Source organism: Macaca thibetana, chromosome 4, assembly GCF_024542745.1.
Source record: "Macaca thibetana thibetana isolate TM-01 chromosome 4, ASM2454274v1, whole genome shotgun sequence".
Lineage (NCBI taxonomy): Eukaryota > Metazoa > Chordata > Mammalia > Primates > Cercopithecidae > Macaca > Macaca thibetana.
The window spans coordinates 122,031,156-122,046,419 of NC_065581.1; the positions used below are offsets into that span (position 1 = coordinate 122,031,156).

The following is a 15,264-nucleotide window of genomic DNA, read 5'->3' on the forward strand; positions in this document are numbered from 1 at the left end:
ACACTAATTTTGCTTAATCTCTTCCAGAACACTTAAGAGGAATGAGGCCAATATATCCTAATATCAAAGCCAAAAACAAGAAAAGAAAAACACACTATTGACAAATTTTCCTCGTGAACTGAGAGGCAAAAAAACTCAACAAAATAGCAAATTAAATCTAGCTATATCTAAAATAAGCAATACATCATAACCAAGTAGCACTCATCCCCAAATGCAAGCCTGGTTCGAGTCAAAAATCATCACACATCAATATTTTAAATTACACTACAAAGCTATGGTAATCAAAACAATATGGTGCTGATATAAAAACAGACACATGGACGAGTGCAACAGAATCAAGAGCTCAGAAATGAAGTCAAAGATATATAGTCAACTAATTTTTGACAAAGCCACCAAAAGAACACAATGGGGAAAGGATAATCTCTTTAATAAATGGTGCTGGAAAAACTAGATTTTCACAGGCAGAAGAATAAAATTTGACTCTTCTCTTGCACCATATACAAAATTCAACATGAAATGTACAATCAACCTAAATGTAAGGCCAGAAACTATAAAACTCCTAGAAGAGAATACAGGGGAATAGTTCCCAGAAAATGGTCTTGGCGATGATTTATTCATTTATTTGGATATCATACCAAAAGCTCAGGCCACAAATCAAAAGTAAATAAATGAGACTACATCAAACTAAAAGTCTTTTGCACAGCAAAGGAAACAAACAATAAAATGAAATGGCAACTTACAAACTGGGAAAAATATTTGCAAACTAATATTTGATAAGGGTTTAACACTTAAAATTTATAAAGAACTGATATGACTCAATCATAGAAAAACAAATGACCCAATTAAAAACAGGCAAAAGACTTGAATAGACATTTGTCCAAATAAGACATAAAAATCAAGAACAGGTCTATGAAAAGGTGCTCAATATCACTGATATAGTTTGAATGTGTATTCCTGCCTAAATCTCATATTGAAATGTAATCCCCAATGTTGGAGGTGAGGCCTGGTGGGAAGTTATTGGATCATGGGGTTTTTTCATGAATGGTTTAGCACTATCCCCTTTGCTGTCCTTGCGATACTGAGTGACCTCTCGTGAGATCTGGCTGTTTACAAGTGTCTAGCACTTAACTCTCTCACCCTGCTTTTGCCACCTAACATGCAAGCTTCCACTTCACTTTCTGCCATGACTGTAAGCTTTCAGAGGCCTCCCCAGAAGTAGATGTTAGTGTTATGCCTCCTACACAGCCTGCAGAACCATGAGCCAATTAAACCTCTTTTCTTATAAATTACCCAGTCTCAGGTATAGAAATGAAAACCAAAACCACTATGAGATAGCACCTCACACCCATTAGAATGGCTATTATCAAAAAGTCAAAAAAGAAGAAATGTTAGCAAAGGTGTGGATAAAAAGGAACTCTTGTACACTGTTCATAGGAATGTAGTTTGGTAGAGCCATATGAAAAACAATATGGAGGTTTCTAAACAATAAAATTTAAAAAAAAAATAGAACCACCATATGACCCAGCAACCCCTCTTCTGGGCATATACCCAAAGGAAAGGAAATCACGATATCAGAAAGATATCTGCACTCCCATGTTCATTGCAGCATCATTCACAATAGCCAAGATATGGAAACAACCTCTCTGTTGATAGACACGTGGACAATGAAACTGCAGTGTATATATACATATAATTCAGCCCTAAAGAAGAATGAGATCCATTTGTCACAACATGGATGAGCCTAGAGGACATGATGCTAAGTAAAATAAGCCAGACAGAGAAAGAAAAATAATGCATGGTCTCGTTTATATGTGAAATCCAAAAAAAATCAAATATACAGAGAGAGAAAACAAAACAGTGGTTACCAGGCACAGGAGTGGGAAGTGGGGAGGGAATGAGGAGAAGTAGGTCAGAGGATATAAAATAGCAGATATATAGGATGACCAAGTCTAGACATCTAATGTATAAAATGAGTCCTTAGGACTCTATGTAATAAAATTGTACTCTATTTGGGATTCATGCTAAACGAATGGCTTTTAGTGGTTCTTGCCACAAAATCAAAAAATGGGCAACTCTGTGAAATAATGGATATGTTAATTTGCCTCAATACTGTAATCTTTTTACCATTCAAATATATCCCATAACCTCATGTTGTATACCTTAAATATACACAATAAAATTTATTTTTAAAAAATTTGGGGGAAAGTCAAGAAAAGCCATATGAACAAATCAAACCATAAGACAAAATTCAACATCCACTTGTAGTTTTATCGCATCTCTCGGCAAACTTGGAATAGTAGGAAACTTACTCAACTGATCAACTGATAAGGGGCATAAACAAAAAAATCTATATCTAATATCATACTTAATTGCAAAAGACTACATGTTTTCCTCCTAAGAAAGGAACAAGAAACAAGAAAGGATCCTCCTAAGGTTATCTGCTCTCTCCTCTTCTACCTGAAACCTACTGAAAGTCTTAACCAAGGCAATAAACCATAAGAAGGAAATAAAAGCTATCCAGACTGAAAAGGAAGAAATAAAATGTCTCTATTAACAGGTGACATGATTGTCTAAATAAAAAAAGAAACTCCCATAGAATCGAAAGCAAAGCTCCTTGAACTAATAAATAAGTTTAGTTAAATCACCAGGACATAAGGTCAAAATATACAAATTAAATATGTGTCTATACACTAACAATAAACAACCAGAAAGTAAAATTTAACAAAACAGAACTATTTGTTTCACTAAAGAGGATATACAGATAGCAAGTAATCATATGAAAATATATTCAACATCGTTAGCCATTTGAAAAATGAAAATTAAAACCACAATGAGCCAGGCACAGTGGCTCATACCTGTAATCCTAGCACTTTCAGTGACTGAAATGGGAGGATCACTTGAGGCCAAGAGTTTGAGACCAGCCTGGGTAATGCAGCAAAGCCCTGTCTCTATGAAAAAGAATTAAAAAAAAAAAAATGATCTGGGCATGGTGGCACATGCCTGTAGTCCCAGCTACTCGGGATGCTGAGGCAGGAGGATCAACTGAGCCCAGAAATTTGAGATTACAGTGAGCTATGATCACGCCACTGCACTCCAGCCTGGGTGACAGACCAAGACTCAGTCACACACACACACACACACACACACACACAAAAAAGGAAAAAAGAAGGTGAGGAGAAGGAGGAAGAGGGGGAGGAAGAGGGAGATGGAGGAAGAAGAACAACAACAACAAAAAGAAGAAGAACCACCATTACCACCACCACCATGATGAGATATCACTATATACCAATTAAAATGGCTAAAATTAAAAATATTGACAACATCAAATAACTGGCAAGAATGGGGCTAAATTTTCTCTCTCACATATTTCTGGTGTAGATGTAAAATGGTACAGCCACTCTGAACAACCATTTGGTGGCTTCCTATAAAACTAAAAATTGCAACAATCATAGAATACAGCATTTTTCTTCTTGGATGTTTATACCAGAGAAATAAAAACTTATGGTTACACAAAAACGTCTGCATGAATGTCCACAGCAGCTTTATTTATAATAGCCCAAAACTGGAAACAATCCAGATATCCCTTAATGGATAAATGGCTAAACTGTGGTGTATGCATACTATGTAATACTACTGGCAATTAAAAAGGAACAAACTACTGATACATGTGACACCTTGGGTGACTTTCTAGGGAATTATTCTGATTTTTTTAAAAAAGCAATCCCCAGAAGTCACATATGTAAGGTTATGGATACACAATATTCTTGAAATGACAGAAATCATAGAAAGAACAAATTAATGACTGCCAAAGGTTAGGGATGGGGCAAAGGGAGAAGGTAGTTGTGGCCATAAAAGGGCTACATGAGGTATCTTTGTGATAATGGAAAGGTTCTGTATCTTTGCTGTTTCAATATCAATTATCTTGGTTGCGATATTATAATACAGTTTTGCAAGGTGTAACCACTGGGAGAAAGTGGGTAAAGCCTACACAGTATCGCTCTGTGTTTCTTAAAACTGAAGTGAATCTACAATTATCTCAATTAAAATGTCAATTAAATATAAAAGGGTCGCTGCCGTTGAATTTTGTTGTCTCTAAAATTCATGTGGAAGCTTAATCCCCAATCTAATAGTATTAAGAAGTAGGGCCTTTTAAGAGGTGATTGAGTCATGAGGGTTCTTCCATTAATGGATTAATGTGTTAATAGATTAATAGATTATCGCAGGAGAGTTAGTTATCACAAGAGTGGGTCCGTCATAAAAGCTAGTTTGGCTCTCTCTCATATGCTCCTCTTGTCCTGTGATGCCTTCCAGCATGGTATGGTGCAACAAGAAGGCTCTCACCAGATGCCAGCACCATGCTTTTGTACTTCTAAGCCTCCAGAACTGTAAGACATAAGTTTCTTTTCTTTATAAATTACCCAGTCTGTGGTATTCTGTGATAGCAACACAAAATGGACTAAGAAAATCAAAATTTCTAAAAAAAAATTAAAAATAACATTCACAATAGCACTAATCAAAAATAAAATAGGTATAAACCTAACAAAATACATGCACAAACTAAATGCTGAAAACTACAAAACACCAATGAAAGAAATAAAAAAATCTAAATAAATGAAGAGATAGGTCATATTCATGGGTTGGAAAAGTAAATACTGTTAAGATGTCCAACTTTCCCCAAATTGTTTTATGGATTCAATGAAATTCTACTAAAAAAATCCAAGTACAATTATCTGTAGATATTAACAAGATTATACTAAATGTAAACAAAAAGGAAAATTAGAATAGCATCAACAAATTTTGAAAAAGAACAAAGATGATTCTCACTACTTGCTTTAAAGATTTACTATAAAGCTGCAATCAACAATGTGTGGTACCTGTGAAGAGACACACACATCAGTGGAGCAGAATAGAATCCAGAAACAGACACACAAATGTAGTCAATTGATTTTTGACAAAGGTGCAAAGGTAATTCAAAGGCAAAATGACAATCTTTTCAAGACATGGTGTGGGAAAAATTACACAACATATACCAGAAAAAAAGGATTATAGATAAAAACGTAAAACCTAAAACTATAAAACTTCTAGGAGGTTCCACAAAAAGAAAAATGGTAAATTTTGTATCATCAAAATGAACTTTTGCTCGTAAAAGACACTATCAATAAAATAAACTACAGACAGGGAGAAAACATTTGCAAATCACATATTTGCCAAAAAGCTTTTATTTGGCAAACATAAAATCTCTGAAAGCTTAATAATAATAAAACAACCCAGTATTTTTTAAATGGGCAAACTTCACAAAGAACATAAATATATTATTAAAGGCACAGGAAAAGATAATTAACAACTTTAGTCATGAAGGGAACTCAAAACCACAATGAGATACTGCTACACACCTATAAGAATAACTGAAATAAAAGAAAAATGGACAACGCCACACTCTGAATACAATGTGAGCTCCCATCCGCGGAGCTCTCACACATTGCTGGTGGTAATGCAACACGGCACATCCACTCTGTAAAACTGTGGGGGTCTTTTATATAGTTAAACATATACTTACCATATGACCAAGCAATCCCACTCCCAGGCACATGACCAGTAAAAAATGAAAACATGTTCATACAAAAACTTGTATGCAGATCTTTACAGCACCTTTTCTCATAATCACCCCAAACTGAAAAAAGCCTCTAATATACTTCATTTGTAAATGGAAAATTTTTCCATTTGTAAATGGAAAAATAAAACTGGTACATCAATACCATGGAACACTACTCAGTGGTAAAATGGAATAAATTACTGATACATACAACAGCATAGGTAAATCTGAATTGCTTTCTGCTAAATGAAAAGCCAAACTGAAAGACATACTGTATGCTTTATGTATTTTTCTAGGAAATGCAAAAGTATACGAATGGAGAATGAATCTATGGTTGATAAGATTCAGGAGAGGGTTCTAGTATAAACAGGCAACACAAAGGAATGCTTTTAGGTGACTGTGGTGGTATTTACGCCATTCTGTGCATCTCTCAAAACTTATAGTATTGTATACTAAAAGGAACAAATTGGCCAGTCGCAGTGGCTCATGCCTGTAATCCCAACACTTTGGGAGGCTGAAGCAGGTGGATCGCTTGAGCCCAGGAGTTCGAGTCCAGCCTGGGCAACATGAAATCCCATCTCTACTAAAAATACAAAAAAATTAGCCAGGAATGGTGGCATTCACCTGTAATCCCAGCTACTCGGGAGGCTGAGGCAGGAGAATCGCCTGAACCTGGGAGGTGGAGGTTGCAGTGAGCTGAGATCATGCCAGTGCACTCCATCCTGGGCAACAGAGCGAGACTCCATCTCAAAAAAAAAAGGAATAAATTTTAGTGTATGTGGATGAAAAATTTATAAAAACCATATGCTCATATTGAATTTTTTGGTTTTTTAACAGAAATATATATGACTGAAAAGACAAATATCAAAATACTAACATTAGTATCTCTGAGTGATATCCATAATTTAAAAATAAGTTTTAAAGAATATGATTTTTTCTGATATCTGACTAAATACGTACGAACACACATTTACATATACACTGTAGCCTGACTCTCTCAGTATGTTCCTGTATGTACATAAAGTTCCAAAATTAATACCATCTTGAAGCATTAAAATGCTAAGATGCAAGGAAAATTAGAGAGAAGTAAGATGGACTATATTTTCTTCCCTGTATTTCTACGGTTTCCTGTATTTGCACGAATTTTCTATAGTAAGTATGTATCGCTTTTGAAATTAATTTTTAAAATTATAACACAGCCTGACAGACCTAAATATAAGTCAGTGTGAGTGGGCTAGTGCATTGTCTGACTTTGCAGAATTCCATGCTTCTGTCTCATATCTTGTTCAATTCCACAATGGATCTGATCAAGTGGTGTCTCACTTTCCAAGAAAGTTCTGCTTTCACCGCACTCAGAAGGGCTACCCTGCAGGTGAGGCATGGACGCTTTAACTGTCTAACTACAGACTGCACAAGAGAGCTATGCTGTATGGAGTCCTAAGCAGTAAGATTTTTTCCAAGCATGCTTGGATCACATGAACATCTGATTCAATGTGGAAAATTGTACTATTGTTCATGCTTCCACAGAAACATGTGACATTTCAGAGGAACACAGGCAAACAAATGAAAACCCTCAAGAGCAGTTACCAATTTTGCTAAATGTTATACCAGACATGGGGGAATGGCAGGAATGGGAAAAGAAGTGACCTCAACTAGTGGTCAGATGACTTTCTGTAATTTCAATACCATTTGCAACTAAGAGGGAATGGGTGATTATATCATCAACTATTTCCCCCACTCTAACAAAACCAGGCCCCTATTTTATGCCTGATCCAAAAGAAACATGCAAAGAAGGTGAAGAGGATTCTATGCAAAGCATTACTCTCACAATTCTTCCTCCAGGTTAGGAAAAAACATTATTTGAGCCTTCAAGTTTATGTGCATATTTTAGGGTCAAGTCCGAGTCTCCTGAAGAAAAAATTTGCAATTTTACACTCTATATAATATCCAAAACCCCAAAAAACAAAAACAAAAACAAAACAGAAAAAATCCACCTAATTTTGTACCCTGAGTACTCAATAAACTACTAGCCTTCACGTGGCACTGTGTGGTTTTGACTGGCAAAACTAAGTACATAATGACAAAGTCACATAATGACACGCAGAATCTCTTCTCAAGATATTTTATTTCCTTTTTAAAATTAAGTCATGAACTACAGCCAAGAATGCTTTATGATAAGTATATAAACAAATATAAGACTAACTCAAATGCAAAATATAGTATACTTAAGCAGCTCATTTTCCCTCTTTAACATTTTTTAAATGTCAAAAAATCTCAGCATGTCTAAAAACAAAAATAGTATCGTCCAGGTACACTTGACCATTTCCTGTTCTTTCAGCACCCCAGCTTTTTCACATCTGAGACTTTATTTATCCTGATCTCTCTCTGGTTTTCTGAAATTCTTTTGCAATACAGATTTAGATAACAAAAATGTACCTAGATTATATTACCTTTAACTTCTACAAAAATACCTTCACCTAGCCAAATATAAGACCATGCCTTTGGCTTTCATAAAACCATCAAATAAGAAACATTAACCATAAACATTTTTCTATATATTACACTAAAAAACAATCAAAGGCATTACCTACTATGCTAACCAATGTTCTTTTTTTTAATTTTTATTTACAGACAGGATTTGGCTCTGCCACTCAGGCTGGAGTGCAGTGGCACTATCATAGCTCACTGCAAACTCGAACTCCTGGGCTCAAGTCATCCTCCTGCCCCAGCCCCCCACATAGCTGGGACTATAGGCACATGCCAGCACCCCCAACTAATGTTTAATTTTTTGTAGTGGGAGCCTTGCTATGTTGCCCAGGCTGGTCTCGAACTCCTGGGCTTATGCAAGCCTCCTACCATGGCCTCCCACAGTGCTGGGATTACAGGTCTGAGCCACCATACGCACCCTTAATGTTCTTTAAACAAATATCTGAGTGATAAATTACCTTGAAAGGTCAGTGCCTGGAACGAACTGTATTTTTCCCAATAAATTATTATACTTCCTTTATTTCAACATAGGGACAATACAATCAAATGTGTATTGTTTTTCACCTTAGTTGCCCTGAAAATTATTTAAATTTGTTTCTCAATAGCAGTAACTAACCCATCTCTCGTATCTGAAACATATCTTTCTCTTTCTTTTATTTTCAAATTGTAATTTCCTACATGTTTTTGTTATATCACAACGAAAGTCAATCTGTAATATGTTTTGAAAATAGGCAGAATTCAGGCCAGGCACAGTGGCTCATGCCTGTAATCCCAGCACTTTGGGAGGCTGAGGCGGGCAGATAACTTGAGGTTAAGAGTTTGAGACCAGTGTGGCCAACATAGTAAAACCCTGTCTCTACCAAAAATACAAAAATTAGCCAGGTGTGGTGGCGGGCGCCTGTAATCCCAGCTACTTGGGAGGCTGAGACACGAGAATTTCTTGAACCTGGGAGATGGAGGTTGAAGTGAGCCAACATCACCACTGCACTCGCCTGGGTGACAGAGTGAAACTCTGTCTCAAAAACAAACAAACAAACAAACAAAAAAAACAAAGAAAATAGGCAGAATTCATATATTAAGACTGCTCTACAGGGTCCTACAATTAATCCATGTAAATTAAAAAACAAAAACAATGTGGCTTAGAACAGCATTTATCAACCTTGAATGTGCATAGAAATCACGTGATGATATTATTAAAATGCAGACTCTGATTCAGAAGCTCTGGGGTGGAGCTGGAAATGCCACATTTCTCACAGGCTCCCAGACAAAGTTGATCCTGCTGGTCCTCGGCCCACACTTTGAATAGGCAGGGCCTGAACAATATTCTGCCATGACATGAATGAAAAGCCAGTCCAGGAGGAGTAATGGGTATGATACGGCCCGAAGAGAGGATGACTCTCAAAATGACCAGTACTACAAACTAGAGCCAATGGGATTCCCAGATATCGGTTTCAATCTTTAAAAATCAAGATGTCTTAAATCCATCATCAATATTTTACATTTTCTAAAAAATCTAGTTCATGGTTTTTAAAGAAGTTGATTCTGACTCATCTGTTAGACACTCTACCATACACATATGAATAACGTTCTGGTTGATATATTTTTAAATTCCTATCATTTTGAATATTTTTGGAGAAGACAGGACGAGAAAAGAATATTCAATGAAAATTTGGGAAGAGAAAGCTTCCATTTACTTAAACATTTACTAAACACCTATTATACCGCAAACACTACTTTAAGACCTCAAAATACATTTGCCTTTTTCTTTTCATTTATTTATGTTGGTTTTATCCTAATTCTTCTTTATTACCTTTTGGGGCAATTATCTTGTAACATGCAGCATAATCACTTTGCTAGTAAATGAGTGAATGAATCCACACCACTTGAGGAAAATTCATCGGCTGTGATATTGACTAAGAAAACGTTAATATTTGATCAACAGCTAGTTTAAATTTTCTTTCTTTCCAGCTTATTTCCAATTAAGTGTATTCCTTCTCCTGGCCTGTCAGGTTACATAATGATAGTCTCTGAAATACTTCACAGTAAAGACCTAGTTTTTCCAATGTTGTCCATATCAGGCCTCTAAGCTGAAGCTCAGCCATTGTAACCCCTGTGACCTGCACACATACGTCCAGATGGCCTGCAGGATCTAAGAAGTCTGGGACAGTCGAAAAACCACAAAAGAAGTAAAACAGCCAGTTCCTGCCTTAACTGATTAACCAACATTACAACATTCCACCATTGTGACTTGCCCCTGCCCTACCTTAACTGATCGATCGACCTTGTGGCATTCCTCTTCTGGACAATAAGTCTTATGATCTCCCCACCTATGTACCTTGTGACCCCCTTCTCTGCTAACAATAAATAACCACCTTTTACTGTAATTTTCCATTACCTACCCAACTCCTATACAGCAACTCCTTCCCCATCTTCCTTCGCTGACTTCTTTCTCGGACACAGTCTGCCTGCACCCAGAGAATTAAAAGCTTTATTGCTCACACAAAGCCTGTTTGGTGGTCTCTTTACACAGACGTGCTTGACAGTCCAGTCTTTACAGATTCTCATATTGCCCACTGTTACACGTATGTATGTCTCCTCCACATAATTTCATGGATGAAGTAGGAAAAAACTTGCCTTTTTGTTAAAGCTAAAATTAACCAGTTATCTACTATACATAAAGGGCTAGCTGAGTCACTGCATTTATTTCATATAAGTACAAAAGCAGTTAAGTTTTTTTCTAAGTCAGAAGCTTTAAAGCCAAGTATACTAGTTTTCTATTACTGTGGTAACCAATTGCTATCAATTGAATGGCTTAAACGACACAAATTTATTATTTTACAATCTGGAGGTCAGAAGTCCAAAATATGCTAAAATTAAGCTGTCAGCAGGTATGTGTTCCTGGAAACTATAGGAGGAAAACCATTTTCTTCTCCTCTCCAGCTTCTAGACACCTCTCACACTCCTTGTCTCCTGGCTCCATCCTCCATCTTCAAACCCAGCATTGTCAAATCTCTCTACGACTTTCTTCCAGTCACATCTTCCTCCAACAATCTCTTGTCTTCTGTTTCCCTATTCCTTTCAAGGACCCTTGTAATTACATTGGGCCCAATGGGGTAACTCAGGATAGTTACCCTATTTTAAGGTCAATTGATTTGCAATCTTAATTCCATCTGCAACCTTAATTTCCCTTTGCCATATAACCTAATGTATTCACAGGTTCCTGGCATGAGAATGTAAACATCTTTGGAGCCCCATTATTCTGCCTACCACACCAAGACAGTGTTCTTTTTCCATTTACTAGCTTCAGTTTTCCAAAAGCACCTTAGTTCTCTTACAGTTTCTCAATACTAGGAAAAGAAACCATTGGAGAATAACAGTATAAGATTACTGGTAGCAACAATATGCATTTCAGTTTTTGACCATAAGCTCTGAATCTACTGGAATGACCCTCATACCCAAAGAGAGATATGAATACAGCCAGAATGGCCACTGCCACATAACTGTGCTCCCAGATGCACGCAGCCTGAGATTCCTGACTCAGATCCTGGTAAACTGAAGCCATGGAACATGGAATCCAAGTGTGACTACCAGGATAAATGATTCCTGCAATCCAAGTTGGCTAGAAAAAAGGGCCCTCTCATTACAATTTTAAAAAGTTAAATCCTCTTGCAAAATTACTCCAATAAACTTAGACTCATTAATATTGTACAAGGCACTAGGTAATAAAGTTTACAGTCTTTTTAACATTAAAAGTGAAAAGCAAAATGGCTAAATTATAGTAGCCTAATCTTTTAATGCCATTACTGAGGATTGACAGGTTGGTTGTTTTAACAGCTGTACAATGCTTAAGCTCTAAGGATTCCAAATCTCAAATAATAAAAAGAATAACACTTTGCGTGAATGTTTTTATGACTATATCTCAGACATACTTTCTCACAGGAATTCTTGGTTAAAGATTATTATATTTCAATCAGGAGCCACAGAGTAAAAAATTACAATGGCTGGCTAATGTTCCTATACAATCTGAAGCTAAATATGAAGCAAAGTAAATGTTCCACATTTGAATCTACTGTGTGACTTCAGGGATAGAAAAAAAGAAGTCCTTTATGGTGATTAGTATTTAAATCAGGCAAGTGCAATCACTGAATGCTAAACGATAAATTATATGACAGCATATCAAGCCGACTCTACTATGGTCTCATGTCACACAAAGGTTATGAGAGGTATATTGTTTCTTCTGAGCCTTGTTTTTTAACGCACAGTAAGCAATGCCAATTATGAAAAGCAGGCATCTCTTGGGTTAACCAACACCCTCAATTTCTACCTCTGTTCACCTGCTGACCCCTCCCCTTGCTCCCACAACACAGCATCTACTGTAAGAGTGGTGCTGAGGGCTGTTTCTAGTACCTATGGCTCTCACGGCATATCTGTATTTTCACCCAGCACTGCTCCTTAGCAACATTCAAATGGGCCAACTCTAAGTAAGATCTGACTTAGGAATGGGATAAGGTAGTGTCCCAAAAGGAGTTTTGCTCACAGACCCTCAAAGAATTCTGAAAATCTATGCACATATTTTTAAATAACATCTCAACATCCTTAACATAGTTAAGTGTAAACACTTGAAAAAGGGACATCTTTCTGGCGCTCTATGGCTGGTAGGCTTGCTTCATATACATATGCATCAGAACCTCAGGGTTGCAGATTTAGCTCATTCAATGTATGGAAAATGTCTGCGACACAACATAATTGGCAAAACCAATCCTCATTGACAGCCAATCAACCCAATAAGACTTTCTGTCAAGACAACTCCAACACTGTTGTTCAATCAAATATAAAGATAGTCCTGGTGACAGCCATCTATCTTCTGGAAGCTAAAAGGAACAGACAGAAAAATACACCCCAGAGCCTTGTCACGTGCTCCTCACTTGGATGAATGGGGAGAATGAAAGAATTGGCAGGCATCACCCATGTTCAGAGGGAAATTAGTTTCAAGCAGAGTTGGAAGACGAGGATCTGAAAATTAAAACCCTTGAAACATTCTATGCCCTGTGAAGTCTTGTGGGCCTAAGGGTATGTGCACAGTTTGGAGACTCCTGGGCAAAAGAATTGAAATTCCACTCTGAAAGCATCTAATATAATGCAAATATAAGGTGTTATTTTTAAACCAAAAGCCTCTCTGCATTTCTTTGAGGCATCCTAAGGCTTTGGAAATTTTTAAAACAGGTATCATGTTCTCTTCATCAGAATGGAGGGTCAACAAGAGATTATAATCTTGCTAGTGTGGCCAACCTAGTGTATAGTCTTGGATAAACAGTTCAGGGAGTCCCAGGAATTGGTTCTACAATTTCTCTGAGTGCTTTCGAACTTCACTGCTTTTGTTTTAAGCCTCTTCCTAATAATCTTTTGGCGTGTGTCTTAATCACCTTTACCCTGAAATTCCTAGGTCCATCCAAGAGTTCATTATTGGGCCTTATGCCTATGTTCTGTTCTCCAGGGGGGGTTGAAGAGGGCCTTTTACTGCCAGAAATAGAAAAACTTTCAAAATGATATACTAATAATAACCGGCACCTGTCAAGATTATCATATTGTGCCAACAGAGGAGCTGCTTATGCAAACTACTGTAAACTTGTACATCGGAAGACAGAGAAGTGTGTACCGTCACCTTGGAAATGCACTTTGAAAATCTCTGTCTCCTAACATTTACGGGGTAAAGGTTGAAAGTAAATTATTGACAAAGGGTGGGGGAAAAAACAGATGCAAAGAAGACAACTTTATTAGGTGCTTTCTCTCCCTTATGAGAAGGATTTGATTCTTTCAGGTGAAGTTCCAAATCACTAGACAATACCCAGTTTCCTTCAGTTGCACCAAGTTCATCCCACGGTGGGTGCTTTGAAAAGCACCTTGAGGGCGAATGGGTCTCAGGCCACTCATGATCAGGTCCGATGCTTTTGTTAGTTGAAGATTCTTCCCGTGTCACCTCTTAGAAGCAGTTCGGTGTCCCCCTCCAATGAGCCCACCACCTGGCTGCGCCCCACCTCCATTTGTCCCCCAGCTGCCAGGTAAGGGTAACCCAGCCAGGTAAGGGTGAGTGGTTCAGAAGATGCCGCTGCGGGGGCAGCCAGGCCTTCACACGCAATCACTGGGGAAGAGGCGAGGACACGGGTGGATGCTGGAGGCGCGCACGTGCGCAGGTGCTCGCGCATCCACACACACACACACACACACACACACACAGAGGCACGGGGTGCGGGGCGAGTAGGGGGAGGGGACGGCCTTACCAGATCAATAAACGTCAGGAATTTCCAGCTCCCTCCGTAGGTCTGGTGCGAGGGCATTTCGATGGCCTTGTAGTTACACAGGATAGAGCAGTAGGACAGCAGGATTGCCACCCGCAGCACCTGGCAGGGGACAAGCGCCATGTTCGCCAGAGGCCTGGGCTGGCTGGGCGGCGAGGAGGGCGGGAGGGAGGGAGGGAGACGCCCGGCGCGTGGGGGCGGGCGCCGTGGGAACACTGGCGCGGGGCGGGAGCTGGCGAGGGGCGGGGGCGGGGCGGGGCGGGGCGGGGGCGGCGAGGGGGCTGGGCGCGCGACCCCGGGGACTGGCGCGGCCGCGAGCGCCCGGGTGACCTGTACTGGCTGGGCGCGGATTGCGGACGCTCTCCACTGCCGGCCACGGCCTGGCAGGCGGCATGTCGTCATCTCTTTCGTCACCTTCGTCATTCTGCTCTTGCGATCGCAGGGTCCCGGGACACGCGGCCGGGGCACCCCCTAGGAGTCCTAGGAGTGGGTGCGACCTCTGAGTGCGACGGAGGCTCGGGAAGTGCGCGCTGATCTCCAGGGGGAAGCGGGGCCCGTGGCTAGTGGGCGCCGGGCCGGGTGAGGGGGCGGGGAACCTAGATTGAAGGAGGGGACCCCAGTGTCCACAAATGTCCCCCCACCTCCCGGAATCGCGGTGATGCTTCTTGGGGTAGTTGCAGTTGGTTGAGAGCGGGTGACCAGTGCGGAGATATCCAGTGGGGGTGTGAACGTGGGGTGTAAACCCGAGCACATTCAGCCACGAGTGACTTTCGGTATTTTGGAGCAATAAAGTTTTCAGTGTTGACTGACGACTGTCAATCACTAGGAAACTCTAAATTCTGCTTTCAATGGGTAGGCTACGCAGCACTTTTCCACCAGAGATTGATT

General features: G+C 39.2%; 1 protein-coding gene across 3 annotated transcripts in view; it reads right to left on the minus strand.

Annotated features, from left to right (window-relative positions):
- Positions 1-14,978, minus strand: part of AIG1 (androgen induced 1) — a 282,569-nt gene extending 267,591 nt beyond the window's left edge. The window contains exons 1-2 of one of the 3 annotated variants that reach the window (XM_050787419.1): positions 14,791-14,978; positions 14,359-14,478 (exon numbers count right to left, since the gene is read on the minus strand). In XM_050787419.1, the coding sequence (XP_050643376.1) occupies positions 14,359-14,478; positions 14,791-14,799 (129 nt within the window). In that variant the 5' untranslated portion in view covers positions 14,800-14,978. Of the gene's footprint in view, positions 1-8,001; positions 14,220-14,358; positions 14,551-14,712 lie in introns of those variants that run through there. The other 2 variants (XM_050787418.1, XM_050787421.1) reach the window with 2 other exon arrangements.
- Between the last annotated feature and the right edge of the window lie 286 nt (positions 14,979-15,264).